This window comes from Tarenaya hassleriana, unplaced genomic scaffold, assembly GCF_000463585.1.
Source record: "Tarenaya hassleriana unplaced genomic scaffold, ASM46358v1 Cleome33, whole genome shotgun sequence".
Taxonomy (NCBI): Eukaryota; Viridiplantae; Streptophyta; class Magnoliopsida; order Brassicales; family Cleomaceae; genus Tarenaya; species Tarenaya hassleriana.
In genome coordinates this window covers 4,458-28,891 of record NW_010966459.1, presented here as the reverse complement: position 1 = coordinate 28,891, position 24,434 = coordinate 4,458, and the positions used below count along the sequence as shown (strand labels likewise).

The 24,434-nt window shown below is 40.2% G+C and overlaps 8 protein-coding genes across 20 annotated transcripts in view; 4 read left to right on the top strand and 4 right to left on the bottom strand.

The window, feature by feature from the left end:
- Positions 1 to 495: 495 nt before the first annotated feature.
- On the top strand, positions 496 to 3,957 carry LOC104821209. 3 transcript variants are annotated; one of them, XM_010552016.2, is made up of 10 exons: positions 496 to 633; positions 1,425 to 1,641; positions 1,813 to 1,970; positions 2,078 to 2,223; positions 2,312 to 2,374; positions 2,470 to 2,562; positions 2,700 to 2,861; positions 2,952 to 3,058; positions 3,209 to 3,348; positions 3,435 to 3,957. In XM_010552016.2, the coding sequence occupies exons 1-10, from the start codon at positions 528 to 530 to the stop codon at positions 3,719 to 3,721; spliced, it is 1,479 nt and encodes a 492-aa protein (XP_010550318.1). In that variant the 5' UTR covers positions 496 to 527; the 3' UTR covers positions 3,722 to 3,957. The 3 variants fall into 3 exon arrangements, with proteins under 3 accessions (XP_010550318.1, XP_010550317.1, XP_010550316.1); XM_010552015.1 differs by lacking the exon at positions 496 to 633 and adding an exon at positions 838 to 953 and having other exon boundaries at positions 3,209 to 3,291; XM_010552014.1 differs by lacking the exon at positions 496 to 633 and adding an exon at positions 838 to 953.
- Positions 3,958 to 4,319: 362 nt separating this feature from the next.
- On the top strand, positions 4,320 to 5,069 carry LOC104821207 (cysteine-rich and transmembrane domain-containing protein A). The gene is made up of 3 exons (XM_010552012.2): positions 4,320 to 4,502; positions 4,614 to 4,761; positions 4,852 to 5,069. Exons 1-3 carry the CDS (start codon positions 4,457 to 4,459, stop codon positions 4,895 to 4,897), a joined length of 240 nt encoding a protein of 79 aa, XP_010550314.1. The 5' UTR covers positions 4,320 to 4,456; the 3' UTR covers positions 4,898 to 5,069.
- Positions 5,070 to 5,174: 105 nt separating this feature from the next.
- LOC104821206 (NADH dehydrogenase [ubiquinone] iron-sulfur protein 4, mitochondrial-like) lies at positions 5,175 to 7,177 on the bottom strand. The gene is made up of 5 exons (XM_010552011.2): positions 6,947 to 7,177; positions 6,620 to 6,708; positions 6,061 to 6,190; positions 5,749 to 5,778; positions 5,175 to 5,409 (listed from the first exon to the last, which is right to left on the bottom strand). The coding sequence occupies exons 1-5, from the start codon at positions 7,100 to 7,102 to the stop codon at positions 5,353 to 5,355; spliced, it is 462 nt and encodes a 153-aa protein (XP_010550313.1). The 5' UTR covers positions 7,103 to 7,177; the 3' UTR covers positions 5,175 to 5,352.
- A 681-nt stretch (positions 7,178 to 7,858) lies between these two features.
- On the top strand, positions 7,859 to 10,852 carry LOC104821202 (telomere repeat-binding factor 2-like). 8 transcript variants are annotated; one of them, XR_773048.2, is made up of 9 exons: positions 7,859 to 8,056; positions 8,710 to 8,917; positions 9,038 to 9,255; positions 9,455 to 9,539; positions 9,648 to 9,731; positions 9,843 to 10,201; positions 10,307 to 10,369; positions 10,487 to 10,548; positions 10,763 to 10,852. XR_773048.2 is itself a non-coding variant. In XM_010552007.2 (7 exons), the coding sequence occupies exons 2-7, from the start codon at positions 8,768 to 8,770 to the stop codon at positions 10,767 to 10,769; spliced, it is 903 nt and encodes a 300-aa protein (XP_010550309.1). In that variant the 5' UTR covers positions 7,859 to 8,056; positions 8,710 to 8,767; the 3' UTR covers positions 10,770 to 10,784. The 8 variants fall into 8 exon arrangements, 4 of the variants coding, with proteins under 4 accessions (XP_010550309.1, XP_010550310.1, XP_010550307.1 ...); XR_773049.2 differs by having other exon boundaries at positions 10,307 to 10,374; XR_773046.2 differs by having other exon boundaries at positions 10,304 to 10,369.
- Positions 10,519 to 14,153, bottom strand: LOC104821203 (pentatricopeptide repeat-containing protein At5g67570, chloroplastic). Its single transcript, XM_010552009.2, has 9 exons — positions 13,477 to 14,153; positions 13,165 to 13,356; positions 12,954 to 13,035; positions 12,644 to 12,835; positions 12,349 to 12,462; positions 12,139 to 12,232; positions 11,898 to 12,055; positions 11,418 to 11,825; positions 10,519 to 11,330 (listed from the first exon to the last, which is right to left on the bottom strand). The coding sequence occupies exons 1-9, from the start codon at positions 14,109 to 14,111 to the stop codon at positions 10,686 to 10,688; spliced, it is 2,520 nt and encodes an 839-aa protein (XP_010550311.1). The 5' UTR covers positions 14,112 to 14,153; the 3' UTR covers positions 10,519 to 10,685.
- A 122-nt stretch (positions 14,154 to 14,275) lies between these two features.
- On the bottom strand, positions 14,276 to 16,172 carry LOC104821205 (ADP-ribosylation factor-like protein 8A). The gene is made up of 6 exons (XM_010552010.2): positions 15,962 to 16,172; positions 15,444 to 15,525; positions 15,309 to 15,341; positions 15,063 to 15,184; positions 14,765 to 14,926; positions 14,276 to 14,677 (listed from the first exon to the last, which is right to left on the bottom strand). Exons 1-6 carry the CDS (start codon positions 15,997 to 15,999, stop codon positions 14,560 to 14,562), a joined length of 555 nt encoding a protein of 184 aa, XP_010550312.1. The 5' UTR covers positions 16,000 to 16,172; the 3' UTR covers positions 14,276 to 14,559.
- A 2,121-nt stretch (positions 16,173 to 18,293) lies between these two features.
- LOC104821200 lies at positions 18,294 to 20,993 on the top strand. Of its 2 annotated transcripts, none has more exons than XM_010552000.1 (3): positions 18,294 to 18,607; positions 19,321 to 19,826; positions 19,962 to 20,993. In XM_010552000.1, the coding sequence occupies exons 1-3, from the start codon at positions 18,565 to 18,567 to the stop codon at positions 20,811 to 20,813; spliced, it is 1,401 nt and encodes a 466-aa protein (XP_010550302.1). In that variant the 5' UTR covers positions 18,294 to 18,564; the 3' UTR covers positions 20,814 to 20,993. The 2 variants fall into 2 exon arrangements, with proteins under 2 accessions (XP_010550302.1, XP_010550301.1); XM_010551999.1 differs by having other exon boundaries at positions 19,212 to 19,826.
- LOC104821201 (adenylyl-sulfate kinase 3) overlaps positions 20,969 to 24,434 on the bottom strand; it is a 4,456-nt gene continuing 990 nt past the window's right edge. The window contains exons 3-9 of one of the 3 annotated variants that reach the window (XM_010552002.1): positions 22,891 to 23,158; positions 22,207 to 22,350; positions 21,955 to 22,104; positions 21,738 to 21,856; positions 21,559 to 21,643; positions 21,390 to 21,436; positions 20,969 to 21,302 (exon numbers count right to left, since the gene is read on the bottom strand). In XM_010552002.1, the coding sequence (XP_010550304.1) occupies positions 21,204 to 21,302; positions 21,390 to 21,436; positions 21,559 to 21,643; positions 21,738 to 21,856; positions 21,955 to 22,104; positions 22,207 to 22,350; positions 22,891 to 23,158 (912 nt within the window). In that variant the 3' untranslated portion in view covers positions 20,969 to 21,203. Of the gene's footprint in view, positions 21,303 to 21,389; positions 21,451 to 21,558; positions 21,644 to 21,737; positions 21,857 to 21,954; positions 22,105 to 22,206; positions 22,351 to 22,890; positions 23,159 to 24,434 lie in introns of all 3 variants that reach the window. The other 2 variants (XM_010552003.1, XM_010552004.1) reach the window with 2 other exon arrangements.

The window sequence follows — 24,434 nt, the reverse complement described above, 5'->3', positions numbered from 1 at the left end:
GGTATATCGGGGCGATGCCCAAACTAATCCTACGATAGAAAATAAGGCATGTTATTAGAATTTGCATTCTCTTTCCCAACCATTTTAATTCGGAAAGAAATATACACTCGGATATGTAGTCACTGCATACTGCTTTTGTTGTTATAAGAAATATGATTTCAGTATGTGTATATATTACATGTTTAAATATTATTATTATTTTTTTTTGTTGTTTATCTCATTGTATATATGCAAAATTTTCAAAAAAATCACGATAATATTATTACATAAGGTAATATTTTCGAATTTTAGAAGACATGGTTCCTCCCTTTTAGCACTAATGAGAAAATTAAATCCAACGGACCTAAAATAATAGGGCTTTAATTAAGACTAATTGGGCTATATTTGGCCCATTACGAGGCCCACAATACAATAAAACTCATCCTTAAATACCATAAATACCCTTGTTTTTTTTTTTACTTTAATAACGGGCTTCAATTCAAATCCGCGCCTTTCTTTTCCTCGTCTCCTTCAATCACCAGAAGCCGATGGGATACTCAATTATGGCTCGGAGCCTCGGTTTCGTTGTCGTTTGTCTATTGCTAAGCCTCTGGGCATGCTCTTCTATTGTCTCCTCCGATGAACTGGTCTTTGGTATGGTTACTTTCTCCTTGTTGGTTGTGGGTTTGAATGCATAGGTCGCGATGTTGGGAATCTAGGGTTTTTTTTTTCTGGGTTTGTTGATTATGGAGTGGAACACTGGCATTTTTTTTTTAAATTTTCACTGCTTAATTTGCTCATTTTGTGTATTATTTCTACTTGTTCTTGTAGGCAGTTACTCGATTCAATCACCACTCACCAGAAGCCGATGGGATACTCAATTATGGCTCGGAGCCTCGGTTTCGTTGTCGGGTTTCTATTGCTAAGCCTCTGGGCATGCTCTTCTATTGTCTCCTCCGATGAACTGGTCTTTGGTATGGTTACTTTCTCCTTGTTGGTTGTGGGTTTGAATGCATAGGTCGCGATGTTGGGAATCTAGGGTTTTTTTTTCTGGGTTTGTTGATTATGGAGTGGAACAGTGGCATTTTTTTTTTAATTTTCACTGCTTAATTTGCTCATTTTGTGTATTATTTCTACTTGTTCTTGTAGGCAGTTACTCGAATTTTTTTTTTATAGTTTCTTTTCCCTCGCGTGGGTTTTACCCATTTATCTGGCAACATTGAAAGCTATGAAACTCTTCGTTCACAAATTATGAATTTTCCTATGGTTTTGTGACTTTCTAAGTAGCTAGGATAACGAGTGTGAAGTTGAATCGGAAAACTTTAGATTTTTCAGTTGGAAATTAACAGCTCGATGATTCTTATGGGACGCTTGAGTGGAACCGATGTTCTTCTTCCCTAAAGTTTTCGTCTTTGCTAATTTCTATTGGTCTGCCACTGTTACAGTGGTGGGTGAAACTGGCGCACTGCAAGTGACTCCTAGTATAGAAGTGACCGGCTCTCCTGGACTGAAGCCTGGTAAAGCGGTGCTCTGCGAGAGGATATATATTCGTGGACTTAAGAGGTTTAAACACATGGAAAAATATGCGCATTCACTGAAGCTGAGAGTTGCACATAATGCTTCAACCGGTGGAAGAACAAGTGTAGATGTTTGCTTCCATAGGTGAGTCTTTGTATATTGCTGCTACACCCGCTCCAATCTAGAGGATAACATCTAGGCTTCGGGATATTCTACTTTTTCGTTGGTGAAAAATATTTTTTAGGTTGACATCTATCCTTCCTGCATCACTAGTGATTTTCGGAAAAGGTTATATGTTAGAGTGCACAATTGTAGGAATTCATCACGTGCAGTAGGAATGTGCCCCCAAGGTCAGTGGGACAAAGTTTCGAAGGGATCATGGGTTCAGATCATGTCACCCTTTGACCACAAGATCCTTGATATTCGAGTATCTGGCTCATCCAATGTGACTCTGCATTTATCTGCAGAAGAAGGTAACTTATCCTTTTTGGCTTATAATAACACCTTGGTATTATGTTATTTCTTTTGATCCTACAATTAGTTAATTTTTTCTCTTGATCTCTAAATTACCGATTTGCAGAATTTTTCATGTACCGTGTCATATTCTTAATCTTGGGTATCGTGTTGCTGGCTTCGGCTTCTACCCTGAGCCGATCATTATCGTTTTACTACAGCAGTGCCATGGCTGTTGGGATCATCCTTGTTGTATTAGTTGTCCTTTTTCAGGTAACTCACTTGTTAATGTTTTATTGACAAGTTAATCTTACTGGACACTTCCTGATTTCCATCAGCTGACGCGATATGATGTTAGCAGGGGATGAAGCTTCTCCCAACTGGAAGGAAGAGTTCGCTTGCATTATTCTTATACTCGTCCCTGGTGATTTTACAAGAGCAAGACTTGTCTTTCCTTCCTATTTTCTTCTCTCTCCATTTATTTAACGTTTTTGAAACTGATCCTCCTCACATGGTCAGGTTGGGGTGGGAGGTTTCCTTCTTCGCTACATTCCCGGGTTAATTCAATCTCTGCTCATGGAGATGGGTATCAATGAAGATATGTACACTCCTGTATGTAAGTTTTGATGTAGTCAATTTTTTGCTGTTGTCATTATGTTGTATCTTAGGGTTCTGTCTTGGAAGAGAAGTACAAGCGGAAATACATATCCAATTTGAGAAAACTAAATTCCTTTAGGTATTAATTGCAGCTGGCTGTTTTCCTGGGTGCATTTCTTTCGCTATCTGGAGCATGGTTAGGATTTTGGATTGTCAGGAAACTTGTTCTGACAGAAGACGGTTCCATTGACATTAGCACATCACTCTTTGTTTCTTGGTCCATTCGGATTTTGGCTGCGGTCATGATTCTTCAGGTTTTTCCTATACTGTCTAACCACGCGATTTCATTTGAACCGACACTCTGAAAGACATCATCTTATCAATGTCATACTTTTTGTTTCCAGAGCTCGATCGATCCCATACTTGCTGGAGGGGCACTAATATCGGGAATATTCGTGTCATCACTGCTAAAGACGGTCACAAGATTAAAGTTCCTGAGACGCCTGTTCAAGTTAGTCCCCGACCACTCTCTGTTAATGTTTTTCTTTCACCACCATACTCGTTTTGCTCTACTTAGCTGAACCATGCATCTTCCATTTAAGTACCTGATTGAACTTGTGGTTCGGCATGAAAGTTCGGAACTTTGAAATTCTTTGCGCAGGAAACTGTTGAAATTATTAAAACAAATGTGGGAGGGAATTCGTAATGCTGATGTGCCACCCATCCGGGAATCTCTTCTGGATGGTACTGAATATCTCCAATCCGGCTCTCACCATGTTCGATTTGCTACACCTCCCAGAGGCTGGTTCTTGGTCTTTATATCTCTTCATTGAAAATTATCCAAGCAAGATGTATCTATGACCAGATTCCTTGTCATGCTCTTTCAGGAACCGGGAGAATGATGGAAAGATCGCCATCTGATTCAGATAGTTTCCCGTCGTCCTTCCATAAAACACCCGAGCAGAGGAAATTAAAGAAAGAAGAGTGGGAGAAATTCACGAGGGAGAGCACGGAAAAAGCGGTGAAGGAACTGGTTTCTTCACCGGCTTTTGGGCAATGGGCCGCGACCAATGCGGATAGGATTTCGGTAACTCCGAGAACAGGCTCTTCCAGTGGCGCTGCTGCTTCAGTCCGGCGCCGGAGGTGGCTCCCATGGTTCTCAAGCAATCAGTGAGCAAACTTCAACTAAAGGAGAGAGAGAGACAACTAATGTAGCTTGTAGTGTTTTAATCTCATTTTTCTTTTCTGGGTTTGAATTGTTAGGTCTTTTAGAGAAGTGTCATTGTTGTAATATCTTAATCATGTTAGCTTTCATGTGTACAGATATCAATGAGCACATAGAAGTTGTAAACCCATTTATGGCTTGCACATTTACTTATGAAACCCATCATGAAAAGGCCATCTTTGATTTGTTTTTTATAAAGCAGTCAAAGATGATCTTGGAAACTGCATAGGTTTCATAGTTTATGAACGATATATATTATAGTATTTGTATGTGAAATATCGAATCGAGGATAGAAAATGGCGAACAAAAAAAAAAACATGGGTTTTTGACACTTTTGGGTTTCTTGATCGGTCATATGGTGACAAGAATCAATACATGGGTTTTCATCTTTTGTCATGAAATACGATGCAGAAAGACCTTAGGAGAACATGTTTCTTATTTGTTTTTTTTCTTTATTATCATTCTTAGTGGTTAATTAAAGCGTAAATGAAAGAAAGGGATTCTTGCACTAAAAAAAACACGAAGAAAAAAGCGAATTATTCCATGGAAAGTGACTTGGATGGAAACCTGAGGTTTCTAGTACAAACTTCAGGTTATTCCCCCGAGGTCTTTAAGCTATAAAGAAAGAGACGGAGGGCTAAGGAGAGAGGGATTTTTTTTGGGTTTGGAGAGAGAGAGAGAGAGATGTATCACCAAGAACAGCCTCCTGTCGGTGCTCCTCCTCCTCAAGGTCAGTAAATATATATTTTTTTTTTGTGTGGGGTTCTTTGTTCTTTATTGTTTCCGATTCACGGTTCGTTCAACTAACTTTTCCGGTGGATTTTCCGGCGGACGTTGAAAGGGTACCCACCGAAAGAGGCATATCCACCGCCGGGGTATCCGATGCAAGGATACCCTCCGCCGCAGGGGTACCCGGTGCAAGGCTACCCTCCGCCGCAGTATTCTCAGGCTCCGCCGCCGAAGCAAGAAGTCGGCTTTCTCGAAGGCTGGTCTGTTTTGTTTTTGTCTCTGCCCATTTTAACTCTGTTTTAGTTTCTTCTTGGCAATGATATGTTTTTTTTGTGTGTGCGTGTTTGAAGCTTGGCTGCGCTCTGCTGTTGCTGTCTGTTGGATGCTTGCTTCTGACTTTGTCGGAGCAGAAGCCGTTGACCGTTTTGTCTGTTACGATTCTATTTATATGTGTCAGAAACACTTTTTAGTGTGCCTAGTTTATATGTATTTTGTATTGTATTCAGAATATGGGGTTCCCCTTTTGTTACCTTGTCCATCACTGGCTCGAACTAGACTTCTCTTCCAATGGATCTGCGACTGAGAAAAGTGAAGACTGATGTCTGATCTGTTTCTAACACTCTTGAGACTTCCAATGAGATTTTCCAGCAAAATAAATCAGAATCCAACAAGATCAGAAACTAAAGAATCCCAGAGTTTCATCATCATATTATTGAGATAGAAAGATTCTCCTCTTGACAATGGTTCAACATTAGCTCGCAGAAGATAAACATAACGAAAAGAAACAAGCTTTCATGTGCTGCTTGCTTGCCCACTAGGTTTAAGCCAGGGGAGACAGAAGTGAAGAGATATCAGTTTGGTGTTTGAGGAAGGCCTTTCCACTTGAAGTTGTCTGCGTATGATTTAACCTGCAACCGTTGCCGGGTGAATAAACCATTGCCGTAAACCATCTAAGTCTGGAATAAATATATTTTGATGATACATATGTAGGATGTCAAAGGGTAGTTCCTTAATGTGACCCTTCTTAAACCATAACACCTTTCAAGGATTCCTATGAACTTGGTTCGTTAGAGACTAAGTTCCATAGTTGAAATCTCTACTCTAAGGGAAAGGACAGTGCTCTTCCTATGAGTCAGGCATGTTCAAGTGGCATCAACCAGTGGCAGTCTTCTAAACAATTCACGATTTAGTGATCCAAAATGTAAACTCAAATAGCAGGTGGGCAACATCTCAAGGAGATTACTAACCTTCAATATCGGAGTCTGGCGTTTCTTGACCTGAGATGAGTAAAAATACGTGTTTTTACTTTTTAGAAGAGAGTGGCAAAACAACTCTGAATTGTATCAAGGGCTATTCAAAAGAAAAAGGCAGGTGCAGAAGTCGAATATGGATTGACAGAAATGGTGCACAAGTCCGAAAATAAACTGATTGCCGTCTGAGCTATTAAAAGTACAACCGAATGTGAGAGTGACGACAGAAGCTGAGATGATAATGCAAAGAAAACTCGACTTACCACATAATCCCAGCTGAGATGATAATGCAAAGAAAATTCGACTTACCACATAATCCCAGCCTTGTCGGTCTGCAAATGTCTTTGCCCCTTCCTCGGAATCAAAATAAAGGGCAGAGTCACCAACATTGGCATAGGGGTCCCCTGTGGAAGTCCAGCCCATTAGTGGATTTTCCCACCTACAACATATTAATACCCCGGCAAACGATATCACACATCAAAAAAACTAACTCGAGCAGGAGGCTAATGGTCTGTCAGGGGTTTATCCAATACAATACAATCGCTTGATGAATTCTGTCCAACATAAGAAATTCGCATTGTCAAAGGCAAACCTTGTCAAGATAACCAAGACAATGCTCACATGAAAATCAAGAAGGCAAGCTAAAAATGACGACTATATAGCTCTAGTTGTCATGAAATGGGTCAATAAAGATGCTCCAGGCTCCAGCAAAGTGAAAATTGCATATGATGAGATGGGATTTCCATAGACAAGGCAAAAAACTATCTTGATTATCATATTCCCCCCAACAAGGTTTAAGTTACCGATAAGATTATCTCAAGGGAAAAAATATTATAGCCTTGGGAAATCTGAAGTAGACATTACATACTTTTGGGTGGACACAAAGTTGATCTTCCATTTTCCAACTTTTCCAGATCCTTGCTGGGAGGCAGTTCTAGCAGGTGAGTAGATAATCACCTGTAATTCAATTTCAAGCGAAATACAAATTTTAGCTCACCATCTTCAAATAAACTAAACGTATCTGTTGGGTCAAATCCAAACACATTACAGAAAAACCCAATGAACAATCAAAGCTCAGTTTTTCATCTACAAAAACGAATCTCCAATCAGGATTTGGAATTTTCCACCGATCAATCTGCAGAAACCCTAATTCATGAACTATAAAAAGAAAAGAACGAAGGAAGCGGATGCTTACCTTGCGAACAAGGTGTTCCTGAGGGATCCCTGAGACCATACCGATCTCGCCACGCTTGACCTCCGCTTCAACCACCGCGTCGGTGGAGAGAGGCCGACTCACACGGCGGAGTGCAGCGGCGAGACGGCTAATCCCCTGAGTTGTACGCATCGCCATCGTCGTCGAAAGGGGAAATACTTGAGCTCCGGTTTTTCGTTTGGTTGTTCCTCTTCACGGGTTCGATAACACAACGACGGCAAATGGGGCGAAAAAATAGAACATAGAAATTCCAAATCGACCTTCAAAGTTTTCTAATTTACATATCAGTCCAAACATTCACGAGATCTCTTCAATCGTCCTCCAATTTTCCTATATCATCACAATTCCTATTTTTTGTAATTTACATAATTCAAACTTACTCTTGTTTTTATTGTACTTTTTAAGGTAAATAAATAAAATAAAATATAATTATAAACTATAGACTATTAAGTGGTAATTTATGTAAAAAATATAAAATTCACAATAAACTATTAATACATAACTCAAATCAAGTTATGGAAATATATTCTACACAACAAAATACTACACCAAAATCCATAACATATGACAAAATAATATATTAAATCTATATATTATGTGCATCATCACTTGATTTATAATAATTTTTTTAAACCTAAAAGATGAAGTATATTATCGAAAAATTGTATGGATTGAAGATTATGTATGATAAAAGTTATTTTCTTTAAAATTATTGATCTCTACACCACTGGACACAGTTAGATTGTTATATTGTCAAAAAAATAGAATATGGGGACATAATTGAAATTCGGTATATTTGAAGGGGCAATACGTAATATTGGAAAAATGAAGGGGTCCATCCAGCTTCCTCAACTGTTTGGCTATGTCCTGCGAAGATCAATCGAAAATCAAAGCTCATGTTTTTTTTGTTCTTTCTTTGGTGGGCATGCTTTTCGTTTTTATGGATATTCTTTCTTCTACTCTCTGGTCTTCGTCTTCGTTCATTCAGCGAAATTCTGAGATTCAAATTTGATTCATGACAGTTCAGATGCGAATTCAGCTTCATCGTCAAGCTTCTCTCTCGGAAACTCTCCCTCGCTTCTGCTTGATCAGGTATGCTTCTTCTTCTCCTACCCCATTTCTGGGTTTTCGTTTATTGGGGTTCAGACGTCAAAATTTTCCTGCTTTTCTTCGATCTCACTGTTAGATTTTGGTTAGGTGTTGTCCTCGTCTCGGCTAATTTTGTTTAGGATTTGATCTTTAGCAGGATTTTGCCTTCTTTTTCCTGTTGATTTTCTACGTCGTCGGTGCAAATGGTTCATGAAGGCTTCGGATTTGATATTCTATTGTCTGGAAATCGTTTGTATCAGTCGGTGGTATCTTGAATTGAACTTGTCCGAACACAAGTTTTTTTTTCTCATTCTTCTGATTTGTTTGATTACTCAGAATTCGTGATGGCGTTTATATTCTGGATCGAATTCGTTTTCACGGTTATCGTTGTTCTGCGTTTTCATTCGCGATTTGAAGTATTAACTAATCAAAGTAGATGATCAGGATTCAGGTTCGTAGAACAACATCTGTGACTGGATCATAACAGATTGTGCAATGGACGTAGTTTAAGTCGATACCTACGATCTTTCTTCCAAAGATTTTGTAGCTGTTAATCTCCAATGGTGGAGGCATGTGTTAATTTGCTGATTCGACCATTTGGTTCACTTCATTCATTTTCACAATTCTAAGTCTTTTCAGTGTTCTATCTTTCGCAGGGAAAAAGATCCAACTTACTCGAAGTTTTTGTTTCTGGAGTCTTATTGATAGCTGTTAATGGGTGCCCCGAAACAGAAGTGGACAGCTGAAGAAGAAGCGGCCCTTAAAGCTGGAGTGCTTAAGTATGGAACTGGAAAGTGGCGGACTATACTCTCTGATCCGGAATTTAGTTCAGTTTTGAAATCTCGCTCAAATGTGGATCTCAAGGTATAGGATAGAGCTTGAAGCAGGAACCCTATTGATATTTGCATTACATTGTGGAAATGTCTGGTTCGAATAATGATTTCTAGTTTCTGATTCCCCCCTTCATTTTCAACTTCGTAACAGGACAAATGGAGGAATATAAGTGTCACTGCATTGTGGGGATCGAGGAAGAAAGCTAAACTCGCGCTTAAAAGAATTCTTCCAACTCCTACGCAGGATGTTGACTCTTCAACTCTTAGCACTGTGCCTCTGAGTTATGATGAAGGAAAGACAAATTCATCTCCTCCAAAAGTTTCCGGTGAATCACCACAAAATGATGCTTCGAAAAGATCAATTACGAGGTTAGTCTCTTTCTGCTTGTGATGTCTCATCCTTCTTTTTTGAGGATTCAGCTCTGATTATGTGAATAAGCATTATCCGATGTTTGATTGTGCTATAAGAGTATCATGCATATGATGATTCTAGCTTCATGCATCTCACCTAGAATTATTTTTGTCTAAGTCAATAAAAGACGGCATTGAGTTTTTTCTGTTCTTGTAGTTTGGATAAGATCATCTTGGAGGCACTCGCCAACCTGAAGGAGCCGCGAGGTTCTGACAGAACATCAATCTTTCTGTATATAGAGGTACTCTAAAATTCCTGTCTATATGCCCCTTCCATTCCTCATATAGTGGATGATTGCATCATTTAGTTAGTATTATCATCAAGGATTTGGCTGTTGTAAAAATTTCAGGATAATTTCAGGACGCCACTCAATGTGCAAAGGCATGTGGCAGTAAGACTAAAGCATTTGACATCAATTGGTACATTAATTAAGGTGAGACATTTTTGGTTCTTCTGTGAACAGAACTTCGAAACCGCATCTCAACTTCCATTCAGCATCGGAAACACTTAGTTGGATTTTGTCGCTTTTGTTCACATTTTTCAGACGAAACACATTTACAGGATTGCTCCGGATTCAGTGACCACAGGAACAACAAGACAGAGATCTCCTCAACTACTTTTGGAAGGAAACAAGGAAGAAGATACACTAAATGTGGAAGAAAACGGTGTAAGCTCTCTTATTAAATCCCGAGTAGACGAGGAGCTATTTAAGATAAAGGGTATAACTGCCCAAGAGGCGGCTGTAGCAGCTGCAAGAACAGTTGCAGAGGCGGAATTCGCGATTGCTGAGGCTGAAGAGGCAGCAAGAGAGGCAGAGAAAGCAGAAGCCGAAGCCGAAGCTGCTCAGATTTTTGCAAAGGCAGCGATGAAAGCTTTGAAGCATAGGATGCGTAATCATATATGGTAAAAAAAAGCCAGTCATGGCCATTTCATTGCAGAGCTATATCCATCGAGGTTTTTGCTCGTTTTATAAATGCCCTTATATAGCGTTATCACGTACTGTAGCAGATAGTGAGGATCAGATCAGATCTTCGAGTTTTCAGTCTTGAATCTGGCGATATATCATCGCCGGTATGGTAAAAACTGCTTGGCCTTTTTTTTTTTGTTAGTAACCGTGTCAATTCCCCAGCTTGTCTGTCCTAACTATTGGATTATGTTGAACCCTGTCTTTTGTGGATGTTCTGATAGGGGACAAAGTAGAATTTCATTGTCAGCCAAAGTTTCAGATAAGAAAGCTTGAAAGTTTGCAGGTACAAAGTAGGGTTCTTTTTGGCAATATAACACAAATGGAAGTTACACAATCTTTCAGTTCACGATTGTTTTTCCTAGATTTATGATTATATGTGAATCACATTAAGACTGTAGACAGAAAAAACAGCCTCAAACTCTACAAAAGGGCAGAATTTTGGACCATCCCATCTTTTCTTCTGCTATTCTCCCATTCTTTCAGGATTTCATATGCAGGTGGTGAATCAGATTCTTCAGCATGTTCTTCATCTTCCTCACCATCAGTTCCAGCTGCCACAAGCTCTTCGAGACCCAACGTCTGGAGCTCACTCTCCGTAAAATCCAAAGGCTCGTCGTCAGATGTGTCCGACAGAACATCAACTACTCTTCTTTCATTGCCATTAACAGATGTGATGTATGGAGAATCTGTAGTTGGAATAAGCAAATCATCAACCGGTCTCTCAATGTCATCCACCATTTTTGAAGAGGAAATCCCACAAAGGGACTTCAATGATCTTGAGAGGTTTATGACAGTTGGTTCTGCTGCATAATCACAGTCATGGAGACAATCCAACAGCTTCTCCAGATTCTCCTGCGTTATCCACTCTCTGTTCTCCTCAAAAAGGTCAGTCCACTGTTCTTCATCGATCTGAAAAGGGGCAAGAGCCACAGTATCGATCAGGGCAATGGCTCTCCGGTAATCATCTTGAGCCGTGGCATGGCACAGCATCTCAGTGAATAACATTGGATGAGGAATTTCTCCACCTTCCAGAAGAGTATCAAAGGCGTGCTCTAGTAGTCGCCACTGCAATACAACCGAAAACACACAGCTCATGCTCCATTGAAGAACTCTGTTGCAACAAAAAAGAATCAATCAAGTAAGTTTTACTACCTTCCCGGCTCTGGATGCTTCAATTAGCAGTAGCACATGCTTTGTTTGATCCAGTTGATACCCAGAAAGAGTCATCTTCTGATATACAAACTCAAAGTATTCCCATTGGAGCGCCCGAGCAGAAGCTTCAAGCATCAAGCTGTACGTATACTCGTCTGGGACCAAAGCATGGAATTTTCCACCGTTAATCTCTTCGAACAACTTTTTAGCTTCTGAAAACATATCGTTCCGGCCATAAACCCTGAACATTGTGTTTACTGTCCCTATGTTCGGACAGCAATGGTCTTTCATGTAACAGAATATAGCTATGCAGTCATCAATGTGGCCACCGCCCAAGGAAGCTGATATCAGCCCCGTAAAGGTAATCTCAAGTGGCTTACAGTTCTCTAGTCTTTTCATTCTTTCCACCTGTATCAGTTGATACTGGAATCAATATCTTTCAAGGGTTTGAGTAGCAAAACACGCTATAAATAAACTTGCCTCGAGCATTGCATCACGCCAATGGCCGTTATTACACAGACAGCATGCTAATTCGTAGTAGACCGACCCTGTTCCTACAACTCCCCTTTGTTCCATATCTCTGACTGCTTCAACAGCTTCCTCGATTTTGCCTTCTCTCCAAAGAGATCGGACAAGAACTGAGAATCAAGTTCTACAAGAATCAGTACCCAACAAACACCGAAATCCCTAAACAACAGAGAAACAATGAGCCAACTGCTACCTCTATAGGTAATTGCTTTTGGAGTTTCCCCACTGCTTTTCATCTTCCTGAAGAATTCATGAACAAGTTCATACTTTTCTGACTCCAACATAACCTGTCATAAGCATCTCATCAGGACATTTATATGAACAGTGGTTTTAAAATAACCCAACATAATCTACTAACCGAACATGTTAGTATTCACATGCCACAGATGATTCAAATGCTTACCTCCATAGCAAGTCCGTATGTAGCTCCATTAGGTCGCAGACCACCTTTTCTCAACTCTGCAAATACCCATGAAACACCCTTCCATTGACGCGAGGGAACACAAGCATTTAGAACCTAAGAACCAATTAAATCGAGGCTTGTGTCATAAAAATCACCACCCAGACTCATATATATATATATATATATAATGAAACCCAGTTTCATAAGCAAGAAATGCACAAAGACACCACCCAGACTCATATATATATATATATATAATGAAACCCAGTTTCATAAGCAAGAAATGCACTCTTACTGCATTGTATACAACCAGGTCTGGTTCAAGCACAGGGTCCCAGTTCTTCTGGTGAGAATTCTTAATTAGTTTAGTCGGTTTCTGCCTCATGCACTCGATTACTTTCAGCAGCTCCTTCAAGAGACCGGCTTGTCCAAGTGTCACAGCAATACTATGGTACACCGCAATATCAGGGTATAACTGGCGATCACCCTAAAGCGACTAAAGAATGCGAGTTAATCCAACAACTCCATGGAAATGGTATTGAAAGAGCATAGATGTTCATCTGGATCCACTTGGCATGCATGCCACTAAATCAGATGACACTTACAAGCATCTTATTGAAAATTTGGAGTGCTTCTTCAGGCCTCCTTGCCATCCCAAGAACAGACAATAGTTTAGTGTACACAAACCTACAGAAGACAATGTTTATTAGCGTACTAAGACACAGTTCAGCTTAAACTTAGATTCAACCTCGAAAACCAAACCAGTTCCAAAGAAACACAATGAAAGTAAGAGCTAAAATCATCAGGAGACATTACCTGCTCTTAAGATGCTTATGCTGCTTGTCTGAGTATACCCAATGAACAACAGCTGAAGCTTGTTTCCAGCTTCTTCTATGTCCTAACCGATCCACAATCTTAAGCAACTGAGCCTCCGTGAATTGAAGTCCTGATTGCTTCATCATTCTCACAAACTTCCAGTGCTTCTCTGTAATCTCCCTACTACTCAACCTGAAATTGATTGGACACAATTCCAGATTCCCACGTAAACCCAATTGTTTCTATACCTTGAAATTCAATGGATTTACGTGGAATGTGATTTGAACATGGGAAAAGAGAGATTTTACAGACCTGTTAACAAGAACTTTGATAGCGTCTCCCTCACTGGCCCACCGTTTTCCAGGATCAAAACCCCAACGGTCGTTTCCCGACAACTCAAGCCCTTCCAGTTCAATATCATCTTCGAGAACCCATCGGAGATCCTGCTCCAGCATTTCCTTCAGCTCATCTAGATTCTCCCTCCTCAGCTTCCCGCCACCGACCTCTTCTCTCCGACCACCACTCACGAGCTCCTTCAGTCTCGCTCTCTCCATACCCTCCCATGGCTTCCCCGCAATCAAACCACCATCACCACCATCGCCGTCGACCTGGCCCGCTCCGCCGCCCTTTTTGGCAGCTCTCGTGAATTGCTTGTATTCCCGCCTTAGGGTTCGGAAATGGGTCTCTTCCTCCAAAGCTTGTCTCTGCGCCTCCGTGACCACCGGAGACCCCGCCGCATCGGACTCTGATTGTCGTTTGATTCGGCGGTTGTATTTCTGAAGCTCTTTCTTCCGGAGATTCCGTATGATTTTAGGGGTAGGATGGACACCGTGCTTCAGCAGCCTCTGTTTCATCTTCTCCATAACTGGTTCAAACTCCGGCGGCCCTTTCGGTGAAGCCGCCGCCGTCACCGGCGTCGGAGAGAGACGCACCAGGGAAGCGTCCATTGTCAGAGAATAGAAAATTATAAACAGTATGCCTCAGCTTTGATTATCCCTTCGCATCAGATTTTGTCGATATTTTTTCCCGAAATCTCAGATTTTTTTATTCATTATTTCCTATTTAGCAACATTCTTTTTGTTCTTTACAAAATTGCGTCTAACTAGTAAAATTGCAATTCCGACCCCCAAAGGTCCAAAAGGCCTCTTCATTAGCTTTAGCAGAATCAATCCATCTCATGGTAAACAGAAAAGAACAGCATCCAGACACAGAAGAGATGCAAGAATCAGAAGAAAAACAAAAAAGGACGAATCTTGTTTCACCGGAAAAACCTTCCACCACCACCACCACCACCGTCATTATCAGAAGGTAACACGGCACGGGAGAGAAGATCAAGAAAACCCGTTGTGTTCCCAAAAATAAAAAGAAGAAGAAGATAGTTCGTTCTTGGGCAATCTAGCTTTTAGATTTGGAATGCTTTACGAGCCAATCAATGACCTGATCGATGTTTGTGGAGTTCTTGCACGAGATCATGAAGCAGCAGACTTCCCTGTCTGTAATCGACTTCAACCCCCTGGAAAGAAAGATTGGTGAACATGTCTGAAAGTAGCTTGTGCTGTTTCGAGTGAGCAAGAAGAAAAAACAGAACAGGGTATCTCACATTTCCTCGGTTAAGGCCTCTTTGGACAGGGATCCAGCCTTGTCAATCTTGTTCCCGAGGACAAGGAGAGGGATGCCACTTAGAGAAGGTTTGCTCAACAAGTCATGGAGTTCACTGCTTGAGATGCTTAAGTTGTCGGAATCAGCAGCATCAACCACATATCTGAAAATGGAGGTTCAGACCACAAACCATAACCAAAAGTTGTGGAAGTAAGTCTTGTCTGTGTCTTGAACTGGACCAAAAAAAGAATTTGACAAGAAATGCTTTTGATGACCGGAACCCAGTTTAAGATCCTTACACAATTGCAGAAACTGCACGGCAGTAGCGTTCCCACATGCTGCGGAATCTGGGCTGACCACCGAGATCCCATAGTTTTATCGTAACGTTTCCCTTTGTCACTTTCCTCATGTTGAAGCCAACCTGAAAGTATGACAATCCCTTTGTGTCATTCCAAAAGCAAGCAAACATAATAATGTGCATCATTAATGGACCAGACTCAGAAAGACTCAAAGAAGTCAAGCTCTTTGTAAGAAATGTAACTTACGGTAGGGATCATGTCTTCACTGTATCCGCCGGTCTGAACAAGAAAAGACAAGAGGAGACTGAGTTTTGGAACAACATCAGATCAGAATCATCAATGAATGTATACACACACACACACATATATATATATACTTACAGCGACAACGTTTACAAGTGATGTCTTTCCTGCATTCTGAAGTCCTATCAAAGAAAGCTCCATTTCCTGCTTAAAAAAGAGGCTGAAAAATAGCATATCCAAACGAGTGAGCTCCATTTCGGGTTCAAGGATACACCTACAAGTACAAGCGGACCATACACCGACAGATTTTCCTAACCGAATCAATCTAATACGACACTTGAGGCAAAAGAAAACCTAAAACCTTTCACTTCGATAGCCTCTTGCAGCAGGAACCCTTTCCTAAAAACCACCAAAGAACCAATCCAATATACCACTAAATGCAGCCAGAAAGAAGAATCAAACACCACCATTGATTGATATACACTAAATGCAGCCAGAAGCGACAATTTTCCTTGCGTGACCACTATATATCGAATCCGCATAAGCGGGATGAGAAACTCCAATGTCAATACAAAGATTTCAGATCGAAATTACGTGAGGAGCCCAGAAAACAATGAGAAGAATTGGTTGAAGAAGAAGGAGATAAAGGAGCTAACCTACGAAGCCAATTGAGAAAAGCTTCCCACAATCCCATCGATGAATCAGAGAATACAGACAGAGACAGCAGATCGGTCTGTCAGAATTCTCCTCCTCGGATCTCCACGGCCGGAAGGGGAGCTTCTCTTCTCTGTTTGCGCTTCTTTTTTCTTTTTTTTTTTGTCTTCCCGTTGTTCGCTACTGTTCGCTCATGAGATTTCCTGTCCAAATCAAAACCCAATCATAGCCAGCGAATTTAAGTCAAAGCCACGAAATCTAAGCCGTTGATTAAGTAGGTCCCGCTAATTTATGATATCAACGGTTAGGATCTTATCTGAAGTGGTATTCGTTGTCGGAAGGGAGCTCAAGTCTTTGGTTGACAGAGCGAAAATCATGGTGCCATTGTACCCATTGTTTTTTTCTCTCTCCCTATTTGTAAATTACGCAACCACTCTCATCAGAAAGCGCGTGCAAACCACTAGTACTTGATGGGCTTTATATTAATGGGCCTTCTTAAGCCCATTAGAGGACGTATACTCCGATGGATCCTTCTCGGACATTATTTTATTAGGGCCGTCTATTAAAACCTTGATAAACGTTCAAGGTGGGTATAACAGGGCCCAAAATTTATGGGTCTCTTATTAATTAAAAATTATAAATAATCTATAATAATTAAAAGCAATTATTAATTATAAATAGTAGTAACAACTTTTGTTATCATTAATTATCTTTATTATAATTAAATAAATTAAAACATTTATTTTCAAAATTAAAACCAAGATTATATTATATTCGTTATAAAAAAGCATTTATTAAAACCGATTATTTTTATAAAATATATTAATAAAAGTATTTATTAAAACTAATTAGAATATAATATAGCGGTCCGTTGTATATTATACTAAATTAAAAATATTTCTATCATTTTTAAATATTTTTAGAAATGCCATAATATTTGATTTTTTAATTTTATTTAAATATTATTATTTATAAATATATAAATTAATACTCCCTCTTTTTCAAAATATTTGTAGTTTTAGATTATGCACAGCGTTCCCAAAACATGCACAGCGCCTCCAAAATTTGTGAGTAATTTTTATTGATTTAGAATATTTTGAAACGGAAGGAGTATTAATTTATATATTTATAAATAATAATATTTAAATAAAATTAAAAAATTTGTGAGTAATAAAAAAGCATTTAGGTTATATTAATAAAGGGAGTAATTTTTATTGATTTAGAACATGCACAGCGCTCCTAAAATTTGTGAGACGGTCCTGATTCTTACTGCATATTATTCCGTAATATATGAATCTGAATTAATGGTTTAATCTTTGACAGGATAAAAAAAAAAAGAACGGATTCTTAAAAGTTTTATTGAAATAAAAATGTCGGACAAAAATATGATAAATGGGGAAGAGAAGAAGGTGAAGAATGTGTTGGTCCCCCCCCCCCCCCTGTAGTATCTCATGCAATTCCCGATTAAGAGAACAACTCAGATCAGACAATAATTTAAAAGACCTTATAATATGTAAAGAAATAATAATAATAAAAATAAAAATAAAATATTAATTCATACAATACAACCTTGAAACATGAAATTTTGCAATGCACTCCATCACTTAACGTGAAAACAACTTGGCAGCTAGCTAGACTTTGGTCTTTTCATTTGACTTTCCCCGTTTGCAAATTACAATAATGAATTACGAAATTGGAGAAGTTTCCAAAAATACATTTAGTAACTACTGGTGTTTCCTCTATATCGATATGGAAATTAATGGTAATAGCACAATGATTTGGATAACATCTAAATGAATGAATCGTGGAATATATATTTTTATAAAATATTAAATTTAAATAAAATCAAATTGAAACGAATCCCAAATCCCGGCGTGTAAAGACTAATTAATTTTAAGATTTAAATCAATAAGGAAAATAAAAATTGGTGGATACATTTTGATTAGTGAAAAAGTGCAACCAATTAATGAACACTAATGAAGAAATTAACTTCAGAACCATCATTACTTTATTAATAATATCCACAACTATTTATATTAATAATACCTACGGAAAATCCCATAGCCAGAGAGGGGGTTTTAACCCTAATAACCCACTTGGGTCGCAGCAATTTCAGGGTACACCACCCAGAAAAAAAAAAAATTTTGCGACCTTATTACGACTAATATATAACTAATATACAACTAAAATAAGAGTAGTTTGTTAGTCGTAATAGGTTGTATATTAGTTATATATTAGTCGTAATAAGGTCGCAAATTTTTTTTTTTTTTTTCGGTGGTGTACACTGAAATTGCTGCGACCCAAGTGGGTTATTTGAGTAATATTCCCTAGCCAGAGGGGGAACTCATCAGGCGAGACGGTCTCTTTGGTCAGACGTTGGAATCATCAAGACTGTCTCTTTCTCTCCACGACAGATCCGTCTGAACCAGACGTCACCAACCCATTTCTCTATCTCTCGAATCTAATTCTGGGTCTTCGATTTTTCTCCGTGATTGAGCTTCTGCTGACGAGTGTCTGAAATTTGGTGTTTTCTTGAGATATTTGCTTTGTGGGGAACTGGGATTAGTGAGAATCACCGGTGTTTCAGCTTTAGTCTGACGTATACATGTCGGGAAATTCCGCTCCGATCGGTCACCTGCGGTTTTCAGGTAAAGTCTCCGAGGTTTCTCTATCATCTTTCCGCTTTTGTTCACACAGTTTGTTGTTTTTTTTTCTTGCCGGAATTTAGCTGCATTTAAGGTTCAATTTCCTCCTTGTGGGTGTCAATGTTGGATCTGGTTTGAGGAATTGAGCTCATGTTTTTGCTGCTCGCCTTCTTTGATCGACGAAAATGGCATGAAAATATGTATTCCATCAGTTGTGGATTAGTCCGATGGATTAATGTTGAAATTCCCTAATATGTGATCGACCTTGAAGATTCCCGGTTTATGAAATCCGGGTTGTACCCATCGACGATTTAAGAACAGTTCCATCCAGCTTTTTTTCAGTTCAATGGATGTTTTTATGCATTATGATCACTCCTAGGGCATCATACTCTGTGATGAGATGAGGAAAATGATCACTCAGAAAGTGGTTTTCGTATATATGTGATTACAACAACTGAGATTATTTCTGGTCCCTCTGCATTTTTATGTCTATTGATCAGAGTTCTTAAAGATTCCTCTCTCTCTGCAGTAGAACTGTTTCTTTAGCATAGGGCGTCTAGTTAGATGCTTATGTTTTGTCTGGTCTGTTGCATATTGTTTATTACAGCATCTTCTTGAAGATTAAATTTGGATAACCCCAGAAAGAGAAAGGAACCAGATGAGGATGAAGACCAAACACAACAAGAAACCAACATCTTTGCGTTGCAATAATGCAGGCAGCCGATGTTCACCGTCTGCTGTAGTGTGGACAGTTTTAGGGTTCCTCCTCTTGATTCATCTTGTCTCGATATATAGCAGACAAGATAGCATAAACCGGGAAGTTTCTTCTCAGTTGCTAATACATCATCATCCCGTTGTTCGGGAACTTGAGCGAGTGGAAGAGGAGAATATACAAATGCCTCCACCTAGGAAGCGTTCTCCACGTGCAATTAAACGGAAACCAAAACGTCCAACCACTTTGGTAGAAGAGTTCCTCGACGAAAACTCCCAGATCCGTCATGTTTTCTTTCCCGACATGAAAACCGCCATTGACCCCACCAAGGATATGGGGAACGATACCTTCTATTACTTCCCAGGGAAAATTTGGCTGGATACCGAAGGAGCCCCTATTCAAGCCCATGGTGGAGGGATTCTGTATGATGAGAGATCTAAAACCTACTACTGGTATGGAGAATATAAAGATGGACCGACCTATCATGCTCACAAAAAAGGACCTGCTCGGGTAAGTAGCTCGTGTCGTTAGCTTGTTTCTCTAAGGCTTTTTTCACCTTAGGATGAAAATGTTTGTTCTATGATTTAACTCGCGTTTTCCAGATCATTCATTCGGGTAAATGTTGATGATTTTTTTTACTTTCAGGTTGACATCATAGGGGTAGGATGCTACTCTTCGAAAGACTTATGGTCATGGAAAAACGAGGGCATCGTTCTATCGGCTGAAGAAACAAACGAGACACATGATCTACACAAATCCAATGTCCTAGAACGACCGAAAGTGATATACAACGAAAAGACAGGGAAGTATGTCATGTGGATGCACATTGATGATGCAAACTACACCAAAGCTTCCGTCGGCGTAGCCATCAGCGATTATCCGACAGGACCCTTTGATTATTTACACAGCAAACGCCCGCACGGGTTCGACAGTAGGGACATGACGATATTCAAGGACGAGGAGGACCGTATTGCATATCTAATATACTCCTCAGAGGACAATAGTGTACTTCATATCGGTCCACTTACCGATAATTACCTCGATGTGAAGCCGGTTATGAAGAGAATAATGGTGGGACAACACAGGGAAGCACCGGTTGTGTTCAAGCACCAGGGTACCTATTACATGATCACGTCCGGCTGCACCGGCTGGGCCCCTAATGAAGCCCTGGCTCATGCGGCCGAGTCCATAATGGGACCGTGGGAGACATTGGGCAATCCCTGTATAGGCGGGAACAAGATTTTTCGGCTGACCACATTCTTTGCTCAAAGCACGTACGTGATACCGGTGCCAGGTGTACCGGGAGCGTTTATTTTCATGGCAGATAGGTGGAACCCGGCTGATTTACGGGACTCGAGATATGTGTGGTTACCGTTGATTGTTGGGGGGCCTGCTGATCGGCCGTTAGAGTTCAATTTCGGGTTCCCAATGTGGTCGAGAGTCTCGATATACTGGCACAGGAAATGGCGACTTCCTTCACGATGGACGGCTTCTTAAACGAACAGCAAGACAAGAAGTGTTGATGGGTTTTTTTTTTTGTTTTTGTTTCTGTAGATGTCTTCCTCCTTGTTCATGTATTGTCTGTGTTCATTGTTGTTTGTTTCGCTTTTGATTCTGGACAGTGAACGTTTGGGAAGTAGACTTAGGCGTTGTTAATACACCGTTACATGATATCAATGTGTTCTGAAAATCTCGGTACAGGGGATTTGATAATATACACTAGAAATCAGACACTGAATCTAAGTGATGTAATAATAATGTAATAGAGAGTGTGGCCAGTGAAGCAAGTGTATTTCCACTGAATCTTTTTTTTTTCTCTGGGTGCAAATGGGTTACTGGAAATGGAGCCATTGATGGGTGGAAACTTAGAAAGTTGAGGAATTTGGTTTAGGCGATGAGGTAGCCATTATGGTCCAAGTAGGACACTACAGTCTCAGCCATTTCACACAGAGAAGAAGCCTTGTCCCCGTTGTGTTGTAATATAATCTGCAGAATTCATTGGTAATCTGAAAATGGTGAGATCTAAAGTTTGAGAGGATCACAAAGAGAAATCATCAAAATGTACAGACAGACCTCGCATTTCAATGGCGGTTCATACGGATCATCTATCCCCGTGAAACCTGAAATTCAAAATCTTGGGGAGTGAAGTCACGTAGTCAACTCGCTCAAGCATGAAGGACTGAAGATTCATTGTCAAAAGCCTTCAACTTTCGGGCAATGAAACTCGAGAAAAAGAGGGTACCTTTAATTTTTCCAGCGCGAGCACGCTTGTATAGACCTTTTGGGTCTCTTGCTTCACAAACATGGAGGGGCACATCCATGAATACCTATCAAGAAAAAAACCAAACAGAAATTTCACACCTTTTGGGTGAGATTTTCGATGTTGTGTGACAATCGAGAGAAAAGATCAATCCATAAAACCTCGATGAAATCTCCTTTTGGAAGCAAAGAACGGCAAGCATCTCGATCCCTCCTGTAAGGCGAAATCAGGCAGGCAATACAAATTACACCAGCTTCTGCAAACAGCTTGGCCACCTCTCCTGTGAATTCAACAGTCCCAAAAATTTTCACTCAGCAAAAAAGAAAAAAACAAGAAGGATTGCAGAAGATGTATGCAATATACAGTAATGGAACTCGCCTACTCTCCGTATGTTTTCAACACGATCATCTGCCTCGAAACTGAGATCGCTATTTAGTCCATGTCGAACATTGTCACCATCGAGGATATATGTAAGCTTTCCTCTACTGTACAAAGTCCGGCTTAGTGCACAGGCCAGGGTGCTCTTTCCTGAGATTAAAGATTGAGGAGATGCAAATGTATATCAGATTCAAGGAAGTGAAGAAGAAAACTACAAAGAGACAAAATTCAGGTGTTTCCACAAGAACCAACCTGAACCACTAAGGCCAGTGATCCAAATGACACATCCCTTTTGATGAAGTAAGTCTTGTCTGTCGGACTTGGTGACGGGACAATCATGCCATACAATATTCGTCGACTTTCTTCCGTTGATTGGCATCTGGTGCAGAGGTTCACCTAGTTAAGCATTTCTCATGTTGAGTTCCTATGGCTAAGCTTTATCCAAAAACATAATTCATGGCAACAAGTGATGAATTCCAAAACTTGTGCAAATTCTACAAGACTCTGTGGAACTAATATTCCATATTCTTTATCAATAATGGGTTTCTGGGAAATGGGAACAAATCAAACCGACAAGATTCTCATCGTCTTCTGGTTTTGTTGAGAGTCTTGCCAATATTTTCTTCTGATCCGTTCAAAGGAGGACAGTTTCTCAGAGAAATTGAAAGTGTCGTTGTGGCTTTGCCCAGAAGAATTTCAGGGAGATTGAAACAGATGGACAAAGTCAATATAATTGAAACCACAAGCAAGCAATAAAGTTCCAATACGATTCAGCATTTCGATTTCGAAAACGATAAACCCGAAGTCCCAAAAAGAAGAATGACAGCCTAGATCCAAAACGATTCCACCTTTCACTTATCTAACAACAGAAACATGAACACAACGAACGAAAACCGAATTCGCAAATGAATCAAAACGAAAAGATAACGCTACTACCGACGCAATCCGAGGGCGGCGAGGAAGTCGCCTCGTCAGCCGCCATGATCGGCCGGAGGAAGCTCAATCTCTCGTGACTTTGCCTGCCCAACCGTAAAACTCTACCGGCGCCGCGATCCGAGCTCCCGATTCCAGACGACGATAGCCTCAGAAACCGCCGCTCTGGAGACCGGAGCGATCGAGACCCGCCGACCACCGGCGAGACGCAGCACCTCCGCACGGATCTTCCTGCAGCCGCAGCCTCCATCTCACAAACCAACCGGAATTTCTGCCTTGGATAAAGATTACGCCGGAGAGATTCAAACAATCAGATTCGGGTCAATACTTAGAGCGGTGGATTTAACGGTATCAGTTATATGGTTTGTATATATAGAAGCGTGGGTGATTGTGTCGTCATATATGCATGAATGTTTTCGTCTTATATATAATTCCGTAGTGGAAAACAAATGGGAATGCCACCATGGCTGCGAGTGCTACCCAAGAAAGAAGTTTCTCATGCAACTCCACAAAGCTGATTGTCGTGTCCCGAGCATGTACAATATCTTTTACAGATTTATACTCATCGCCTAATTCTCCAAAAATGAGGTCGATTAAATCCTCATGGTCCATCGGTTTATCAAGTAAAGCAAGTTCATCAGCCTTTGTTTTGTAGAAACGCATATAATCATCAATGGATTTGGATCCCTTGGTGTGTCGGCGCATTTGCTCCTTCATTTGCTTGACGTGTAGCTTGATCTTCCGTAAGTTTCAGCAAGTGTTTTCCATGCTGCGGCAGAGGAGGTGGCGGTGGCGACGAGTGCTTGTGACGGACCAGAGATAGATCCAAGAAGCGCGAAGAAGACAAGACGGTCTTGACAATGCCATGGAACGAAGGCTGGATTCGGAGTAATGGCATTGTTGCTGATGATAGTAGGCGACGGGGCATTGGTGGAGTCGAGATATGTCTCGAGATTGTAACCTTCCAAGAGAGCATAGATATGAATGCTCCAGGTTATGTAGTTTGTTCCCGTTAATTTGGAAACGTTGGATACATTGACGTTGATCAATGTAGAGGTTGGATCTTGCAGATTGTGGGGAGTGACATGATCACTTGGGATGGAGCCAGAGTTGGAGGGAGTTTCGGTGGTCATGGTAGGCGGCGACGTCGACGATGGAAAATGGAGATGACGAAAAAAAAACAAGGGTTTTGGGGATATTTGTGTCTTTAGACAATAGAGGCTCTGGATGCCATGTTTGACTTTACAAAGGTAAATATTTTTATTGATTGAGAATGATGAATGATACATACAGGATTATATACATCTTTGACAAAATCAGAAAAAGGAAATACAATGATACGCAAATCATTCGATTAAGATTTTCCTATAATCACGGTAACCACTAACAAAATATACATACCTATTTGATTTTTAGATCAGATTTTATTTAGATTGAGTTAATTTTCTTCTTCTGTGGCGTGTGAACAATTAAAACTGGTCCACGAACGAGGAAACCGTAGCAAAATCCTTGAACCAAATTTGTACATTTTCTTCCGATTAAGTTGA